Source organism: Cynocephalus volans, chromosome 18, assembly GCF_027409185.1.
Source record: "Cynocephalus volans isolate mCynVol1 chromosome 18, mCynVol1.pri, whole genome shotgun sequence".
Classification (NCBI taxonomy): domain Eukaryota; kingdom Metazoa; phylum Chordata; class Mammalia; order Dermoptera; family Cynocephalidae; genus Cynocephalus; species Cynocephalus volans.
In genome coordinates this window covers 5,765,850-5,785,956 of record NC_084477.1, presented here as the reverse complement: position 1 = coordinate 5,785,956, position 20,107 = coordinate 5,765,850, and the positions used below count along the sequence as shown (strand labels likewise).

The 20,107-nt window shown below is 39.8% G+C and overlaps 1 protein-coding gene across 2 annotated transcripts in view; it reads left to right on the top strand.

Annotated features, from left to right (window-relative positions):
• The first annotated feature begins 203 nt into the window (after window positions 1-203).
• The window catches only part of AKT3 (AKT serine/threonine kinase 3), a 275,734-nt gene continuing 255,830 nt past the window's right edge, over window positions 204-20,107 (top strand). The window contains exons 1-2 of one of the 2 annotated variants that reach the window (XM_063082725.1): window positions 204-245; window positions 11,231-11,394. In XM_063082725.1, coding sequence (XP_062938795.1) covers window positions 11,349-11,394 — 46 coding nt within the window. In that variant the 5' untranslated portion in view covers window positions 204-245; window positions 11,231-11,348. Of the gene's footprint in view, window positions 246-1,117; window positions 1,196-11,230; window positions 11,395-20,107 lie in introns of those variants that run through there. The other variant, XM_063082726.1, reaches the window with a different exon arrangement.

Below are 20,107 nucleotides of genomic sequence, written 5' to 3'. Positions count from 1 at the left end.
ACGAATATCCCTAGAAAGGGGGGTGACGGTGAGAGTGACTGACGATCCCACTGCCACTTGTGCACCCTGTGTGGTCACGGACGTTCACAGCAGCGAGCGCTGTGCGTGCCCCTCCGGCGAGGCGTTGCTGCCCCGGACGGTAACGTCACCGGGACAGTCAGGAATGGCTTCGTGCGGAGGACTGACCGGGGGCCCCTGTTCCCGAGGTGCCGGGGCTGGGGCCGCGCCCACCTCTGGGCTTCCAGGTGCGGGTCCTCGCGCCCGGCCCGACGTCCCCGAAGGCCGGGGAGGGGGGGATGTCGGGGCGGGTGGGTGCGCGGGGAGGCCGCCGGCAGGGGAGCTTCGGCGGGCGGCGTCGGGGTGCCCGCCCAGGGCCACGCGGGCGCGAGGGGGAAACCCAGGACTTCCCGCCCTGGAGCCACGGCCCCTGCTCCCGGCTCCGGCGGGCTGGGGGGGGGGTGTTCTCGCGAGAGGAGCGGGGGGCGCGGGGCGCCGCGGGTTTGAGGGGCGCGGGGAAGCCCGGGAAGCCGTGGCGGCGGGCAGGGCCGGGGACGCGGGGAAGCCGCTCCCGCCAGTCGCCGAGAGCCAGCCCCTGACGTCAGGAGTTTTCCTCAAAGTCAACAAGCCCCGCGGCGGCGGCGGCGGCCTCGGGCGGGAGGAAGGAGGAGGCGGGGCGGCGGCGGCGGCGGCGGGGTCCCCCGGGCGAGGCGCGGCGCGGCCCGGCCCAGGAGGCCGCAGACCCCCCGCCCCGCGCCGGGCGCGCCCCGGAGCCTCCGCCCGCTGCCGCCCCGCCCCGCCGGCGTGACCCGGCCCCCGCCCGAGCGCTATTTTCTCGTGATAAATTGAATCTGTAGCCGATATCCGATTCCCATGTAGAGTCTCCGCCTCCTCCTCCTCCCCGCGCCGCCGCCCGCCCTCCGCCCGCCCCCTCAGCCGCCGCCGCCGCCGCCCGCTCCAGCTCCGCGGCCCGGCAGCCTCCCTCCTCCCTCCCCTGCAGCCCTTCGCCTGCCCTCCCGCCGGCCGCACCGGGCTCCAGGGGGCCAGAGGCTCTGCGGGGTGGGGGGAGGACAGGAGGGGAGGAGGAGGGAGGGGGACCCCCGAGTCGCCCCCTCTCCTCCCCCCGCCCCCCCCAGCTCCATCCGCCGCCGCCGCCCGAGCAGCTGCGGGGCCGCCGCCGCCGCCGCCGCCTTTGCAGGTAACAGCCACCGCCCCCCTCCGGTCCCCGCCTCCACGGCCTCCGCGCCCCCGGCCCCAGTCCTGCCTCCCTGCCTCCGTCGGGCCGGGGCCGGGGACGGTGGCGGGGGCGTCTGGGTTGTCACCGCGCCGGGGGTGGGGGCTGGGTCCCCGGAGGCTTGGGGCGTGGGCGGGGAGGCCGGGGGATACCCGGCGCGGATGACACCGACGCCCCCCATTTTCCGGGGGAAGCCGGGGGAGGGGCGTCTCCGGCCTAGCGGTACCGCGTGTGTCCCGGCTGCCCCGGCCCGGCGCCTCCGGTCTCTGCGCCACTCGCGCTCCTTCCCTTCGCCTCGCCCCTCCCCGGCTGGGCCGCGCGGCGTGGGGAGGGGGCGCCGCGGGGACCGGGGGCGGCGGCGAGGTTACATAACGTGGGATGCCGGTGTCAGTGTGTTTGGGTTGGGGGGAGGGGACCGTCTGTCGCGCGCCGGGGGTGGGGGAGAGGGGACGGCGAGGATGCACAGGCGTCCCCCGGGGTCGCCTTCCTCTCCACCCCGCCGCCGGCGCCCGAGAGAAGACGGCCCTGGGGGGTGGTGGAGGGGTGTGTGGGAGGTGGGTAACGTGCTCGTCTGTGTTTTTAATAGTAGTGGGATTTTGATCCGCTTGGGAGTTGGGTGCTAAGAATAGAAACGTGCGGAAGATGCTGGGTTTGGCTGATCCAGTGATGCTGTCGCTGCTGCTGGCGGCGGCGGCGGCTGCTCTGGCTGCAAGTAAACAAACCAGCCTCTTCCTCGTCCACCTCCTCCTCCTCCTGCGCATCGGTCTGCAACAGCCATGATGCTGCTGGGGCCCTTCGCCGCCCAAAGTTGCAGCCTACATGGTTGCTGTGTTCACCCTGCCGCCTAGGTGGGGTCACCCCTTGCATGGGCTTTCCCGGGAATCCTCACTTAGGCTGGAGGTACTGAATCTCGGTGGGGCCAGGTTTCTCCAATACCGGTATATGTTGGTTGTTAATCTTCTGAAAGCAGAGGAGATGCTTACTCTTAAGTCAGAGCTGGGATGCTTCCATTTCTTCCCTCAAAATAATGTTATGAAAATAAAACCAACTCATTTCACCACTGTGGTATTTGGGTTGAGAGCCCAGTAGGTTGTAATTGGTAAAGTTAACAAATAGAAATTCGACGGTGAAACCTATGTATCTACATTGATTGATTTCTAGTACTAATAAGTGTTCACACTTTGTTTTTAGTTCATCTTGAAGCTAACATATGTAAAATAATGACTTTTTGCGGTTAATACATTGCCAGTTGACTCAAATCATCACGTGTTACATATTTGGTGAAGCACGGTCAAGTTGTTATCTCTAATTAGAGCTGTAAATCACCAACCACTGGGTTCTGTTTTTCGTAGAATCTCATTACATTAAGTTATATATTCACCTACGAAATACTGTTGTTGGGAAAGTGAGAGGTGGAAGAGTCCAGTAAAGATTGTTTAGGAAATGATACTACTAGTCTTCAGAACTTGAGTAACATTTGCAATATGTCTTAATGAATACAAATATTCCAGGAGGTGGTTGTCTAAAACATAAAAATATTTTTAATTAAAATATCGACTTATTAGTAAATTACTAGTTTCCCAAGGTATATGACTGAATACATGATTATATGCAAGATATGTATCAGGACTATACTTTTTTTTCCTTTTGGCAATGCATAATCTTGACTTTGAAAGTTTACCAAGGAGATTATATTTGAAGATCTTTTTGTTTTCCTTACTGAGGTTGACCCCAGTATCTTTGGCTTGAGCTTCTAATTTTAAAGTGAGGGAGAGCATATATCACATGAATGAGACGACATTGGAATTTAGGTAAATGTAGCATTTTAGTTTTCAGTTGTTTGTACTCTATTTGTATATTTTCTTACAGTATTTTAAAAATAATGTCTGGTCTAAAGTAATTCTGCAAAAAATTTTCTGAAAATATTATTTGTATTCATTTTGTCCCTTGCACTTACCCTTTCTGTAATGATTACTTAGTGAATTGATTTCCAACTTGAAATTAGTTTAATAATCTGGACATTGCCTCTTAGTTTAAGTTGTCTATGTCCAAGTGTTTAAAGGTTCTGCTTTGAACTCTTTTGTTTCTGCAATTTTATTGATGTACAATATTTTAAATAAGGTTTTATTTTAACAAACATTAGAGTGTGAACTGTGTGCTAGAGGCTGGTTTGACTAAAAACTTTTAATATTTACATTCCATTCAGAAGATCACTATCATTAGAAAGACAGTTTGTTTTCAGAGTCACTGCAAGTCTAAATAAACACGTGTTGGTTAAACTTTTCATGGGACAAATGTACTTAGCATAGAGCCTTGTGCAAGGTAGGGACCTAGGATTTTTTAAACTTTAGCTTTTGATTTAAAAATATTAAGAACAATTTCTTGTAAAAATTCAGTGGAAATTTCCAACTAACTATTTGGATTTTTTTTTAAAAAATGTGGAACCTCTTACAAATTGATTTTGTGGAAGTTTAAAAGGCTTTACTTAAACTTTGCCTATTTTTGAGAAAAGATAGCTACACCTTTTGTTTGTTAATAACTTTTAGTTCAGCTGTTAGTCTTTGGGAAGATAAGACAATTGCTGTTAACGTGTTAATTGGATTTTAAACTTGTGATTTGATATGATCTTGTCTTTATAATATAATTAAATTTGAAGTGTTAAAAATAAAGTAATTCAAAACCATTTTAGATTTGAACAACAAAGTGCAAGGACAGAAAAACCATTTTTATTTTGTTTTAACCAAATCAGTCCGGTAATTTGACTTGCATTTTTTAAGTTTAATATAAATTGCTAATGCATATAATTTTTTGTAGATTTCCAGCAAAGTATTTAAATAATTTAAAATAGCTCTGTTCTTAACTCCAGGTTTCAGCATGTGCATCAATATTCTCAATCCTGTTTTCACAGATCATATACTTTTCTGGAAAGTTAGCCCTGAATCATCTGATATTAACAAATCATGGTTATCTTGGTGTTTTAAATATGATAGGGCTAGATTCAGTTTAGAGACAATGCTGGCCAGTGCTTGGTGAGTACTTGCCGTATGCCAGGCACTGTTATAAATGCTTCACGTGTATTAATTCATTTAATCTTCGCAACAACCCCTGCTCCATCACTTTAGGGAAAGTGATTTTCACAGGAGAATAACACTTATTGTGGCATTATAAAAATCTGTTTCATTTTAACTTTCCTAATTCTGAAACATTTTTAGTTTTCCCTGACTTGTTGTACCTGTTATTAGAGTTCACAGTGACAATGCTAAATTTGCATAATGTAGTATAATAATTTCAACAGAATCAATATAATAAAAAAAAGTATATTGACTAATCCATTGACATTCCTTTTCATTTGTTTCAAATGCTAAATTAAATGCCTCAGATGTTTATATACTATATTGTAGCATCAAAGTCTTTCATCAAATTAGATGTAAACTCATTTTCTCTCCTAGGTGATCTTCAGATACTAGTTGGTAAATAAACTAATATATGCATCCTGACCTGTAGGTGTGTTTTTAGTTGTGTTTCTTTTCAGTACTCTATATTATTTATCACCAACTGCAGATATTTCACATTTCTAAATGGCTATATTTTGTGAGTGTTCTGGGGGGGAAAGTAAAAAGATTTGTTAGAAGAAAACATTGGAAGATTTTCAAATGAGAATTTTTCTCCCCTGTATTATGTAAGAAAGCTAGGGAATGGAAGGGGAAGGAAGATAGTGTTTTGCCAATAACAGAGTTTACCCCAAATTTTGTCTGAGTTAAATTGCTGTTGAATGTTCTGTTTTCCCAACTGTAAAACTTTTAAGGACAGGCACTATGTATAATCATAATACTATCACCTGTGATGGCATCTGTTTATCACTTTTTGGGGGGGGGCAGCTGGCTGGTACAGGGATCGAACTCTGGACCTTGGTGTTATCAGCACCATGCTCTAAACAACTGAGCCACTGGCCAGCCCCCATCTATTTATAAAGTAGATATTCAGTAGATTTTAACTTGAGAAATCATAAATATTAGCTGTAGAAGAGCTATGGAGCTGTTTAAGCTTCATCTAATGCTATACTTTTATTTTTTAGGTAAGGAAACTGAGGCACAGAGAATTAAAGTGCCCTTATACAGTATCACTTTTGTGGGTGACAGAGTTGGGAACAGGAAACCAAGTTTCTTGGTCTGTACAGCACTCTTTCTAATGCACCATTGTGATGAACTTTATTATAGCATCCCATACCTACTGGTATGGGCTGGGGTAAAGTCTGTCAAGCTATCTATTGGTGTTTAATGGACCATATATCAACTTGTGTTTTGTGTGTATTATGGATTTTTTTTTTCATTTTATAATTAGGAAGGTCCTCAAGGCAGATTTTAGAAGGATTTTACATGTGTATTGGAAAAATAGGCCAATTGTGCAACCAGAATTTTTTTTAATGGTGATCCTCTACCTGTCTGTGTTGTTATAGGTGCCTTTACATAGACACAAGCCACACTTTACGTGAAAAATGGAGGGAGTAATTGTCAATAGCCTATTCAGTGGTGTAGGTGAAGCAGAGAAATCTAATAAGCTTTTTCCTAATTGTTTCAAATTAGAATATTAAATATATCACCTAGAACAAGCTACTTTTTAATTTTTATTAACGGATATGTTGGTTGAAATGGCACTCAAATGTCCTAAATGGTAGAGAAAAGAGGGGAATGCTTTACGTTTTTGTAGATAAATTTTAAAATTTATGAAGTTAATTTTTAAGAATTTGCAGTTTGTAAGACCTGATATTTTGTCTGAAAGTTAAGAATTTCGCCTGTGCTTATTTCGGTATTTTGCCATAGTCTAAAATTTAGTGAAGATATCTATAGAAAGGGCTTTAAGAGAATCCCAGAAAGTGTATTATTATACTCAGAAGAGAAGAAAGGTATCCAAGATATATAGTTAATGTGGCTCACTGCCCTATGTTTTTTTAACAGGGTAACAACTCCTAAAAGGGACAGACTGCCTTAGAGTTATTTGAAGTACAGAGCAAATTGCCTTGAATTTCCTTTTCACTTCAGTATGTTTCCTCTCCCTCAAATCCTTTTAAAAGTTTGATATAGTCCTATGCATTTATGATGGCATATATTTATTTCATCTACTCCTTGAAATCAGAAAATGCCACAGAATTATATTGTGGTTACCCTTGACCTTCATTTGTATTTGAACATTAGTGTCCTTTATTAATTCAGTTTGGCTAGCATATATAAAGTATATTAAAAAATGTTATTAATTGCCAGAGTTTATCTATAGTTTACAGAAAGTTGTGTTATTGAGTTGTTTTCTGGCTTTTATTATTATTATTTTTTGGCAGCTGGCTGGTACAGGGATCGAACCTGGACCTTGGTGGTGTTTATCATCACACTCTAACCAATTGAGCTAACCAACCAACCCTTATTCTGGCTTTTACCTTAGAAATTAACATATAGGAAATTTAATAATTTTTTTTTTTTTTGTCCTTTTCGTGACCGGCACTCAGCCAGTGAGTGCACCGGCCAGTCCTATACAGGATCCGAACCCGCGGCGGGAGCGTCGCAGCGCTCCCAGCGCCGCAAGTGCGCCACGGGCTCGGCCCGGAAATTTAATAATTTTGAATTTTGTTCCTGATTTGTAAAAAGAATTGCTGGGTGACTTTTAACTTTATGTCAACATACTTTGTATCTTCTGTTATAATTTAATTTGTGATGCCTTAGTTATATTTTCATTTATTTAAAATATTTTGCTTTAGTGGACTTGTGAAAAATAATTTGGCAGAAAAAAGTGTTCAGAACTGTTTGCAAATGTTACATGTTTTTGAGAGTTCATGTAGTGTTTTTTGGTAGAAAGTATACCAAACTGATAGAAGACCTGAATTGCAGGTAATCACTCTTGTTACCTGTCAGTAACTTGTTATGGTAACTGGGGAAGTAATGTCATCACTATTGGTTGGTCACAGTTTTCTTAGGATCAAAATCATGGATGCAGTCGCCACTGCACAGACTTGTTTTTAGTGTAAAATGAGGTGATCATGTGAAAGCTCTTTGATAACATTGTATTATAGGTTTGGAAAAGATTTTTAAAAATCTTTGTCTTGCTTTTGCATCCCTGTAATTCAATATTGTTGTCGCAGAGTAGACAATCGTTATGTATTTGTTGACTGAATAAATATATTTTATTGTACATTATTTGAGTGAACATTTTAAAAAGATAATTGAAGATGTTTAGTTTTTGCTTAGAATTGAATGGTTGGTTGCCATAAGTAAACAAATATCCTTAAAAAGTTATTAACAGTATTATTAAGAAAATACGCCATTTTTTCTTTTTTTTTTTTTATTCCCATAATGGATACTTTTTGGGTAGTATTGATGCTTGTTCTGTTTGGAGTTGAAACTTGATCTCAACAACAAGTGCCAAAAAATGTCAAGAAAAAAATGCATAATTTTAATGTGTTCTATTCTTGCAATTAATGGAGGTCTATAGGAAACGTGCTTTAATAAATAGGGAAGAGTATGTATTATAATTTTAATTATTTATGTACAGGTGCTTCATAATGATTAAATTCAGTTTTGTTTTTAAGATGACTAAATACTGTTCTCTCTGTTGTCTTCCAGTAGTTGTTTGCTTAGCCTGTTCTTCGTTAGTTATCTAAAGCTGCATCTTTGTTCCTTTATTCATCCACTTGTTCATTTATTCCATATTTGTTGAGCATCTTATAAGTGGCCAGGCACTGTCAAATTACTTTACTAAATTATAATGTGATTGAATAAGCACAAGATGTGAAATGTTTTGTAAATTGTAAATGACATACAAATGCAATTATTATCATCAAATTCTCAAGTAGTCAATTCTGAATGAAGATACCTTTAGTGTTACCACTTTATGTAAATTCTAAATTGAATCTGCCAAGAATTTTGTGTGAATTTTTTATAAGAATGGGAAAAAATAGATATCCAGCAATGAAATGTTTTAGTGCAGTAGGCTTAAAAGAAAAATTTTATCTGCTATAGCTCACTGGATAGAACACATTTCTAGAGAAGTTAGGATTGTAGAAGGAGATAAAGTTTGCTCTACCCTAGGAAACAGATGACAAAGTTCTAGCTCATCTTGGGAGATTAGTGTTCTTAGTAACATGGAAGACTGAGTATAGATGACTTGGTGCCAAGAGCGTCATCACTGTAGGAAAATTAAATCAAAGAACATGGTTTACTGTTTACGAGTCAGTAGCATTGTTTTTATATACAGAAGGCAGCATTTATTTCTAATGTTTTGATCATAGATCTAGATTGTAACGTTTTAGCCAATAGAAATGCAGGAGCAATTTTTAAAGCTGAAAATTGAGTAGGATTTGTTAACAGTTTAAGATTCAAAGGGATAAAGCCACTTCTATGATCCTTGGGTTCACTGGCCCTGACGAGATTACAAATTTTGTCCTATTGATTTAACATACATTTTAATCTTAAATATGTAAATTTGTTAAGTTTCTATCTGAAAAATTTAGATTTTAGAAAACTGGATATTTCAGTGTGTTCTGTACTGAAGAGGCAGTGCGAGCGGAAAGAGCATGTGCCTGGTTGTCTCGTCTTGGATCTGCCGTACAGTGGCTGTGTGATCTTGGGCAAGTCACTCATCTCTGTTGGCCTCTGTTTCTGCAACGGCGCACTCCCGGCGCTGGGAGCTTAGCGACGCTCCCTCCGCGGGTTCGGATCCTACGTAGGAATGGCCGGTGCGCTCACTGGATGAGTGCTGGTCACAACAAAGACAAAAAAAAAAAAAAAACAGAATCAATATTGAAAATACTTTTGTTTTTCTAGTGTTCTTTATAAAGACATTACAATGCAAATTACTTTACTAGAAAAGTGTATGTTTTATACATGTTTATTGGATGTGTATTTTTTGTTATTACTAGTTGTTATTACCTTGATCTGCCTTTCATTTCCACTCCAAAGAATAGTAAGGTATGAATTCACTTTTACCCAGAGTAAATAGTCAGAAACCAAATTATCTTAATAGATGTGGGGTCCCTTGCTTACAAGTACTACCAAAGAGAAGGGCTACCCTGCAGCTCTTACAAAGTCGTCGTTTTGCAGCAGTGTTGCTCGGTATTTAACTCATAATTCTTTATGTAGTATAAGGAGTTAGCTTTTTCAGTTATCTATATATCTGTATTAGGTAGCCAGTTGACGGTGTTGGGTTCTTCATAATGTTGTATCAGTCACATTAAAATGATGTTTGGATTCTTTACTGAATTTTTTTTTTTTGGGGGGGGCCTGTTTTTAATGATGAAATGGGTCTTATCTTGAATTATGTGGCCATTTCCTATGGCAGTAATAAGTTTGGGCTTTGCTGAGATAAATAAGGTTATACAAATTTCCTTATTTTAGAACCTTAAGTGTGCTAATGGTTATGTTTCAAGAGAAGGACATGGTTTGTAGAATTTCTTAAACTTATTTGACCAAAGAATCTTTTTCTTTTTTGTTTTTCATTATCTTATTTTTTCCCAGAATTTCTCTAATTTAGTATTCTACCAAACAAACATATTTTGGGAATGTACACCCAGATTCTGATATACCCTTTTGATTCTGAACAGTAGCAGATCCAATGATGATGATTTAAAGGCGTCTTGGCTTAACCTGTAGTTATTACCCTTGGCCCCATGGCACATGAGGAGGTGGGCTTGTTGTATGCACAGCCCCACACAACCTTTTGTCAGGCTGCTGAGTAGGACTGTTTAGAGAACAGTTGAGACAATAGTATGGTTGTGTAGTCCGTCCATTTTTCTGGCTATCTAAAATTTATGCCTGTTGTCCTGGACCACATAACACTGGTGTACTCGTACCATGTTTTTTGGTCCCTTTCTGTGGAAATTCTTTTACTCAGTTTTATGTTGGCATTTTCCTTTTTAGGTTGAGAGGGACAATACAAAATCGCCCTGTAAAACTCATTGCTACATATGTTTTTGAGGACTTAGTTTACCACACTGCAAGGTGTCCTGTGAACACCCGTGGGATACATTTCTGATTTTTGTCCCAGGAAGAGTTGTACTCCTTTTGAGCATCTTACTTTTTTTCTTTTTTTAAAAATTATGGATATTGTAGATATTGAAACCTGTTGTGTTTGCTTTTTTGCATTGTCTTCCTGGAAGCTTCATACCAAATTTGTAGTTCATCTTTCACAAATTTGTTGACTTTAATTCTGGCTTCTTTTTATCTTAAGGCAGTATAGGTTTGGAATTAAGAATGCAGGCTTTGGAGTCAGCCTGGGTTCGGATCTTGGTTCTATCATTTATTAGCTGTGTTGAAATTGGGCAGGCTGCTTAATCTCTGTAAGCCTCAGTTTCCCCATCTGTGAAATGGAGGTACTAATACCATCATCGGGTGGTTGTGAAGATTACCTGAGATGTAAGCGTCTATAACAGTTCTTGGCACATCTTGATTACTCAATTTTTCTTTCATATTCCCATTGTTTTACTTTCTTTGTCTACTTTAAAAAATAATTGATTTTATATTATGTACTTATTGTAATCTACCTAAAATATTTCTTGGAACAAGTCAGTAAGAATACATAAATGTTGGTTTCTTGGCACATTGTATTTTAAATAAAGTACAGCAACTAAAAATGTCACAATTGTTTTGCTATAACTATTTCAGAAATTACAGGGATTTAGGACACTTAACTTTCATCTTCCCTCTCGTCTCAAATGCAAATTACTGAACAAATTTTCTGTTTTATTTGTGTAGATGCGACAGTGGTTTTCTTAAGACGTTTTTTGTTGTAACCTCTTAGGTTAAAAGTTTCACTAGCATTTGAAATCTGTCACAAGACCGGGGAAGTGTATTCATTATAGAACTATTTAATAAATAAGTTCCCCAGTTTGAAGAGCTAGACTTTTATGTGAGGTCAGGCCAGTTGAAGACATTTACAAAGAATTGGTTGTTTGTTATTGCTATGTGAGTTGCAAGAATGGAAAAAAAAAGAAATTCTTTCTTCAATACTTCCTTCCAGGCTGAGTCATCACTACAGAGTGGGAAGGGCAAGGGCAGCATCAGCAGAGAATCCAAACCCTAAAGCTGATACCAGAAAGTACCGTTTCTTCAAGTTTGGGGCTCAGAGGGGAGACATCATGAGCGATGTTACCATTGTGAAAGAAGGTTGGGTTCAGAAGAGGGGTAAGTGCTCAACAAAACCGAAAATCATGTGGTTGATGAGAGTGCTTAACAGTGAATGTGTCTTGTAAGTTGATCTTTTTTCTGATGCTGTTAAACTGTGACATGCTGTGTCTAGGAGGAGAGAAATATTTAGTATGTGTGTTAGGAATTTGCTTGTGATTTAGGGATTTCTTGGTATTCTTGATTTTGATTGTTTATAATCTAGTTGTGAAGTTAGGTTTGACTTTCTCCTATGCTGTGTGCATGTATGTTCCAGAAAGTGTGGTTTTCTATGACATCCACAGATTCTACAATCTAGAGAGATATCTTTAGAATCATTTAATATCTAGAAAAGTTCTATCTTATATGCATTTAATGACATGTAAATATGTAAATAAAAGTATTCAATTAACCTATTTAAATAGTGGCAGGGGAAGGGTTTAAAGTTGTAAAGGGGGAAGAAATCACCCACAAACTCACGGATTAAACAATGCCATAAATTAGGTAAGTAAGGTCCTAAAGTAAAAGGCCAAATGAGGACAAGGATTTTTTGTGTTCATGTTTATGTCTAATTTGCTATTTTTACTTTTTGTTAACTACTTTAAGTATTTTTTGTTTATTCCTATTTTAGATCCATAACTTATATGAATTATTATTTTTTTATTAATAAAGGAAGAGCTCTTCAATGTAAAGCTTAGTTTATCATCTGTGAGATCACCTGCTTATGTAGTCAATGTGTTTATTAGAAATGTAGAATTTAGACTAGTTGCCAGGCAACTGCTGTTTACCCACGTGGCCAAGTTGAGTAGGTTGAGGACTGTTCCATTCTCAGGACTTTTTAGTTCCTGTATATCTGTTTTTTGGCTAAAAGTTTCCTCTTAAATATTGATTTTAATATTCTTTGAAGGTCTGTAGTTACCTCTGCTGAAAAGCTGTTGTCAGTTGGGTAAATGTGATTATGCATCGTTGAGTTTTAAAATCAGCCTTATGGAGTTATTATAATTTACATATGATAACATTAAACAATTTTAAGCTACAAGTTGATGAGTTTTGCCAAATGTATACAGTGTGTAACAAACACTGTGTTCAGGATATAGAACATTTCCATCACCCCCCAAAATCCCTTTGTGCCCCTTTGCAGCTTAGTCCTCGTCCCTCAACCCTGGCAACCGCTAATCTGTCTGCTACTGTAATTTTGCTTTTCTAGAATTTTATATAAATGGAATCATGCAATACATAGTCTTTTTTGTCTAGTTTCTTCCACGTAGCATAATATTTTTGAGGTTCATCCATGTTGTTGGGTACATCTCTAGTATGTTCTTTTTTATTGTTGGGTAGTAGTCCTTGATCTGGATAAATCACAATTTGTTTATTTGTTCAGCAGTGAATGGACATTTGAGCTGTTTCTAGTTTTTGGCTGTTATGAGTAAAGCTATTATGTGCATTGGAGTGTATGTCTTCATGTGATATGTTTTCATTTGTCTTGGGTAATAACCTGGGAATGAGATTGCAGGGTCATATGGTAAGTGTATATTTAACATTATAAGAAGTATGTGTTTAACTTTATAAAAACTGCCAAAATGTTTTCCAAAGTGGGCAACCATTTGCATTGGGAAGTTTAATTTCTTTCATGTTAATCTCATATCATTAATTTGGAAAGCATTTTCAAATTTTAGTGCTTTATGAAGGTTTTTTTTGTTCATTTTTTGACTTGGCTTATTATGTTTATATTATTTTTGCTACTTTGTTTTCTGGGGGAGATGGCAAATCACTTAAACCTTTTGGAGTTTTACTTTACTGATTTCTAAAGTCTGCTCTCACAAGATTGTTGTGAGAATTCAGTGAGATAGATGTGGATGTGACAGTCCTACTAACACAGATGTAAGCTACTTCAATCCCCACGTGTTTTCAAAAGTTTAGGGTGGTTCTAGAGTCTGTTTAATTAATTCTGTCTTGTCTGAAATACCGTAATAGAAGATTACTATTTAGTGCATGGAATGTAGAAAAAAGAAAAAGCGAGTAAGAATTTCTCAGCGTTTTTCCTGTATGGGTCAGGGAAGGGGGATTTTAGTGATTGTATGTGTGTGTTGTATGTAAATTTATTTGGAGAAGTTAATAGTCATATACATATAAGAATTTGGATGGTACATAAAAGGTATAAAGTGAAAAAAATCTTTTTACCCTTTACCTCTTCCAGCTAGTTTCTCTCCTCAGAGGTAATCATTTTAGACCTTTTCTATTTTTAATTATTCTGTTGACCATTATCCCAGTTTTATGTATAATATGTTAAACTTTATGTTGTGGCTAGCCAATCTTAAGTAATCTAGTGTCTCCCTGATGTGAAAAATGAAGAATTTAACTTTTAATACCTAATCTACTTTCTTCCTGTGTTACTTCAGAACAGCTATATTCAAGGTCAGAAATTCTTTCATTGCTTGATCTCGTCTGTCTGTTGAGACTCTCAAATGTATTTTTTATTTCAAATAATGAGTTCTTCAATTCCAAGATTTTTGAGTTTTTTAAATGATGTCTATCTCTTTGTTGCAGTTCTCATTCCATGATTTTGTTGAATTGTTTGTATTCTCCTGTATCTCAGTGAGTTTCCTTAGATAATTAATTTAAATTTCTTTTCTGGCAAGCCAGCAATTTCTATTCTTTGGGTTCAGTTATTGAAACATTATTTTATTTATTTATTTTGGTGGTGTCGTGTTACCTTGTTTTTTCATGTTTATTATTTCCCTGAGTTGATATCTGCGTTTGGTGGAACAGGCACCTCTTTGAGTTTTGTGCAATGGCTTGTGTGGGAACAGACTTACCTGCTGGTGTGTCCTAGGGTTTCAGTTGAGTAGAGTGCAGTGGCTTTGTTCTGGATGGGTGCAGTAGTGTAGACAATGTATAGTTTCTTCAGCTGTAATCCACTTTTGCTAAGTTTGAAGTGAGTCAGTGAGCTGTGCTTTGGAGGTTTGTGGCAGCAGTGGCACAGCTTTGCCAGGGGAGGGATTGCTTCACAGGCTGGGGTTATTATGCACTGCACCCTGTAGGTCAATAGTCTAGAGGAGCCAGCTCACTGGGGATGTGGCTGTTGGATAAATTCTCAGGCTGAGGGTGTGGGCATATGGCATGTCAGGGTCTCCAGGACTGATCAGCCAGTGGCGGGGTCATTGTGCTGCTTCTCTCACCAAGTGTGGGCCTGCCAGGGGCACTGTTTCTCACTCAGATACGTGTGTGTGTGATGGTTCAAAGACCTGGGTATGGGTCTTCCAAGGGCTTGACAGCTGAGCTGTTTTTCTGAGCCAGGGGTATTGGTGTATTTTGGCTTGGCCAGTGCAGTGCAGGTCTGCCAGTGGCCCTTCCACTGTGCTACTTTTTGGGGCCACATGGGTGGTTGTGCTTCCCTCAGTGGTTCGGGAGGTGGTCTGCTGAGTGTGGAGCTGCTGAGCTGCTTCCTGGGTGGTGGGCAGGGCCACTAGACAGGACTGCAGTGAGGGGGACTGTCCAGCTGCTTCTGGTGGTTAGCAGAGCCACTTGGCGCAGGGTGCAGTGAGGGCACCGTCCTGCCATTTCTGGAACTGTTGGCGAGGCTGCTAGGCAGGACTATTCAGGATAGAACCTCCTGGTTGCTTCTGCTGGAGGGTACAGATGGACTTTATTTTCCATCAGTGGAAGGGTGTATTCTTTAGGGTAGAGACCCTTGAGCAGTTTTTCTGGGTTGGTGGCTCAGGTGCACACAACTCAGCTGGTGGGCCTAGGGCGTAGGGGGGGGAAGAAGGGGGGCTGGTCTGCCTGAGGCAGGTCTGCCTATCTGATCTCTGGCCAGGGACGGATGATGCATCAGTTCAGCAGGTTGGTTTCCGAGACTGCAGAACTGGAGTCACAGCCGCTGTGTACCCAGGCTGGGATCAGGGCGTTATAGCCTCTTGTGTGAGTGCGCTGGGACAGCAGCGCCTTAAGGCTGGGGAAGTGTCATGGCTACTGGCCCCAGGGCAGGGCGCTGCAGGCAAGGGTTCTGGGTTTTAAGATGGTGTTGGCTTGGGGCATGAGGGTGGGGGTGGGGAACGCACACTTTGTGCTCCTGTTCTAGAGCATTGCAGTGTGTGTATGCCAGGCCCTTCCCCATGCTTGGACATGCCGGCCTCTGATGAGCATGGGGGTGGATGTGGATCCTCTGCCTACCTCTTCCCCACAAGGAAAAGTTCCTCCTGTACCTGTCCCGGTGTCAGAGAGGTGGTGGCTGAGGCTGTGTACCCCTTTCTCTTCTCTGTGCTGCTATCCTGGGCTTTTGTGCTCCACAGGATCTCACCAGTCTCCTGCTGGACTCCTACGCTCTCTCACAGATGCTCCCCTCATTATTTAGCTCTCTGATAGTTGTTCTGGTCTTTTTCTGTGGGAGGAACGCACCCTGGGCACCTCTAGTCTGCCACCTTGTCCTGGGGCCTGCTGTGATTCTACCCCCTTTTTTGCAGGGGGAGGAGGTGTGTGCCTTTATGGTTAAACTTATAGCTATTGAACCATTAACTTTTTTGTTTGTTTGTTTTTTGTCAGAAGGCCAGTATGGTATCTGAACCGTTGATGGATTTAACTTTAAAAAGTATTTAGATGTTAACTCTAAACTTGCCACTTCCTAAGATGTGAAAAATTAGCACCCCTTGCCGTCTTTCCCTTGAGTTCCTTCTCAATTTATGTCAACTATAACATTGATTTTATGTTAAGATTTATAATAGTTTCATTTGTTGATTCTGAAAAGGAGTAAACAATATTATTCTTATATAATAATACTCACTGCTGAACAAAGATGCTATGGGATCCCTAGAGAGCAAATGCATTTCTTATGTTCTTGGTACTCAAGATCCTACTGTACTTGCTTCCACTTTGAACCGTGATTTTTTCCTGGATTTTCTCGTCGTAGTATTTTTCTCCTGTTGGTAGAAAAGTGTGTGCCTTCCTCATATCCTGTGGTTGTCCAGCTTTTTAATCATGCTGTTTGTTGAAGTTCTCCTGTGGACTAACTTCTTTTTGGGTATGATGCTCAGCTAACATGTTATTTAGTTTAATTCTTGGACAAGTCCTAGGCTTTCCTAGATCTCATGTGTTTCCTCTTTTTGTTTTGGATTTATCTTACAGTTATCCAGAGAACCTCCGGTGGCAGTTTTTTTTTGGAGAGGAGTGTGTGTGGGTGCTTGTCAACATAATGCTTGAAAATGCCTTTTTCACTTTCACACCTGCTAATACCTTGGCTGGGTATAGAATTCAAGTTTAAAATCAGTTTTCATTAGAATTTTGAAGGTTGCATTCCATTGCCGTTTAGTAACCAGTTTTACTGATAAGAAGTTTGATGCCAATATGAATCATTTCCTTGTCAGTCACCTGTTTTTGTCTCTGGAATCTTTTTGCGTTGATGCCTCTTTATCCTTGGAATTGTGAAATTTAAGGAGGATGAGTTATGATCCTTTTGTTTCTCCTGTGTAGCATTTGGTGGACCCTTTGAGTATGAAGTCTTAGGCTCTTCTATTCTGGGAAATACTCTATATTATCTGGAGCTTCTATATGAATTCTCCTTTTCAAAAATTTTTTTTCATTTTCTGTCTTTTGTTTTTCCTCTTTTTTTTTTCCCTGAAAGATTTCTTGATTTTTTTTTTCTTTCAGGCCTTTATTGAATTGTTTATTTCAGCTCTAACTTTATATTTCTGGGAACTCTTTCTAGTTCATAGTCACCTGCTCTTGTAGATATAATCTTTAATCTTAGGACACTAAATAGATTTTAAGTTTTTTTCTCCTCTTTGAATAACTCTTTCAATTCATTTATTATAGCTTTTTCTGGTGGTCCCTGTTTGCATGTACATTTTAGAAAGAAGGACTGTTTTACTGGTAGTATCCTCTGTCTGTTTTTATAGTTTTTCCTTACATTTGTGACAAGTTAAAGATTTACGTAACGAGGATTTGTGGTGGTAGTATTTAACTGTACTCTTGAAAGCATTAGTGAAAACACTGGGAAACCAAATTTGGCATTTTTTCCCTTCCACTATTTTTCATTCATTACTTTAGAGATTTACAGTATTAATAATAGTTTTGTGTTGTAGTAAAGTAAATTTTATTATATAGCCCAGTGTTTGGTTATATTTTGGTTCAAAGAATTTCTTCTAAAGAGCATCATTATTTACTGCCTGTTGGCCCTGGGCAGATTATTATCTGCTGAACTTGTTTCAAAATAGATATATCATCTGCCTTCTCTACTTCACAATGTGGTTGTAAGCATTGAGATGATGTGCATAGAGGAGTGTTCAAAAATTATGTACTCTATTGATAAAAGGTATTGATATAAAGTGTTTTTCCTCGAGCATATATTTATGAATCAGTTCTTGTTAGCTCCTTTCCAGATATAATCTGATTTTATTTGTACTTTTAATGTGAATAAATTGCTTTTCAGTAAATCTCTTCCTGGAAAATGAAAAAAACTTAAATATTGATATTATGTAGGATAAATGCTTTCCTAACCTTGATTATTAGTGATATATTAGTAGTGAAACCATTTTTTTCTGTACTTTTCTGGAGTGGTTGGAAAATGGTGAATATGAATTGAAGTAATACATTTACATAGTGTTAGAAATGACAATAAAAGACATGCCATGTAGCAAACATGGAGTAAAGTATTGTCTGCATTTTCCTTCTTGAGGTGCTGGGCGAGTACCTTACAACTTGGCTGCGCACAGCAGCGGAGGAGGCATGTGATATATATTAAACACTAAATTATCTTGCTCTAGGTGACTATAAATTTCTAAGCTAAATGTCAAAAGTATTGGTATCTTCCTTTGTTTCATTATAGGTAGTGATAGTATTTGCTATGAAGAAACTTAGTGCATTAATAATGTAGGAAATCCAACCAGGTTAAAACCAGTACTTATAGAATTAAGGGTATTGCAGTAATATTAATCAAGTGCTTATTGTAATTCACAAAATTTCATTTGCTTCATAATACTTGTACTATTTCTTAAAAACCTGAGTTGTTTCTCATAAATGTGGGAAGCGAGTTCCTTGATAACAAGTTAAAATCTAATGTAGTATTAGTCAATTCATAATGTCACTGTTTTGAATTTGGTACAAATCTAAGAGATGGTTTTACCATTGTATTAGTTTGTTTTTGTGTTGCTACAACAATACCCGAGACTGGGTAATTTATAAAGAAAAGAGCTTTATTTGGCTCATGATTCTGGGACAGCTGCATCTGGTGTGGGCCTCAGGCTGTTTCTACTCGAGGCAGCAGGGCAGCTGGAGGGTGCAAGGTTACATGGCGATAGGAAGCAAGAAAGAGACAGGGAAGGAGGGGTTCCCTGTAACCATAAGTTCTCAGGGGATCTAATAGAGTGAGAACTCACGACTCTGCTCACCCCCCAGGGGGGCATTAGTCTATTAATCTATTCATCCACCACCATGACCCAAACACCTCCCATCACTGCCATATTGGAGATCCTATTTCAACATGAGCTTTGGGGGCCAAACATATCCACACCGTATAAACCATTAACAACATTTTGATTGATTTAAATGCTGCGTGCATGTGTTAATTTTAAACACTTTTTGTTGTATTAATGTGTAACATATTGAACTTTCATGTTGTGTTCTGTGTGTGTAACTAGTTTGTGCTTTCAAATAACTTTTTTCCTTAGTTTGCCTTGAACTTATTGTTTCCAGTTCAGGGATATCAATTAACTTTGTCCTTTAAAGGATATTTGTCTTATATTTTGTGAAATGGTTTATTTAGATGAACTCTAGAGTGTTAATATTTGATAATTCTAAGCTAAAAGTTTTATGTCTAAGTTGTCTTACAAGATTGCTTAATCCTGCTATGCAAAATATACTTTAGCAACATAAAGATTGTGAGCTGGGTTGTGTTGTAATGTATGATGTTTGTGGTCTAGTCAAATTTAACAAGTTATAGAAAACAAAATGTACATTTTTGGGGGTGTTTATCTAAAGTCCAAGGGCCTTTCATTCTCCTTTCCTTTGTATGTACTTGTGTTCCCTTCGTTCATGTTTTATTCACAAAGTGACTTTAGAAATAAATTATAAAGTGATTAAGGAGAAAGAAAATGACAGTATGATTTCCTGTTTACTACTCAGCAGCAAGCTTTTTCCATAGAGAGTAATGAGCTGTGGTAGTGACTGTGTAAACCACATGGCAGATTAGAGAAGCTCACTTTGACTGTTGAGGTTATAAGTGGAGAATAAACATAGGAAAATTAAATTTATTTTCTAATGGCATTGAAATACTGAGATTTCACTAATGTTATTTACAGTAATGTGAAATTTGTTTTTCTTATAATTTCAATATATTTGTTTTGAAAATTTTAACCAAACAAACCAATGGAGAGAACCATCAAATAAGCTTTCATAGGCATTCTGAAGTTATTTATAGAATTTTAAAGTTGCTGCTACACACAAGCACGTGTGCATGCACACACACACACACTTGCCCCTTCCCAATCAACTATTAAGTTTTCTGTATTGACTTTGTAACATGCAGCCTGATTAAATTCACTTATTTATGTTAGTTACTTTTAAGATTTTCTACATAAATGATCAAGTTATCTACAGTGAGCCACAGTTCCATTTCTTCCTTTCCAATCTTTACGCTTTTAATTTGTTGTATTTTACTGGGTAGGACCTCAGTACATTTTACTCAGTACAATGCTGAGTAAAAGTGGCAAGAGTGGATATTTTTGCCTTATTTCTCATATTA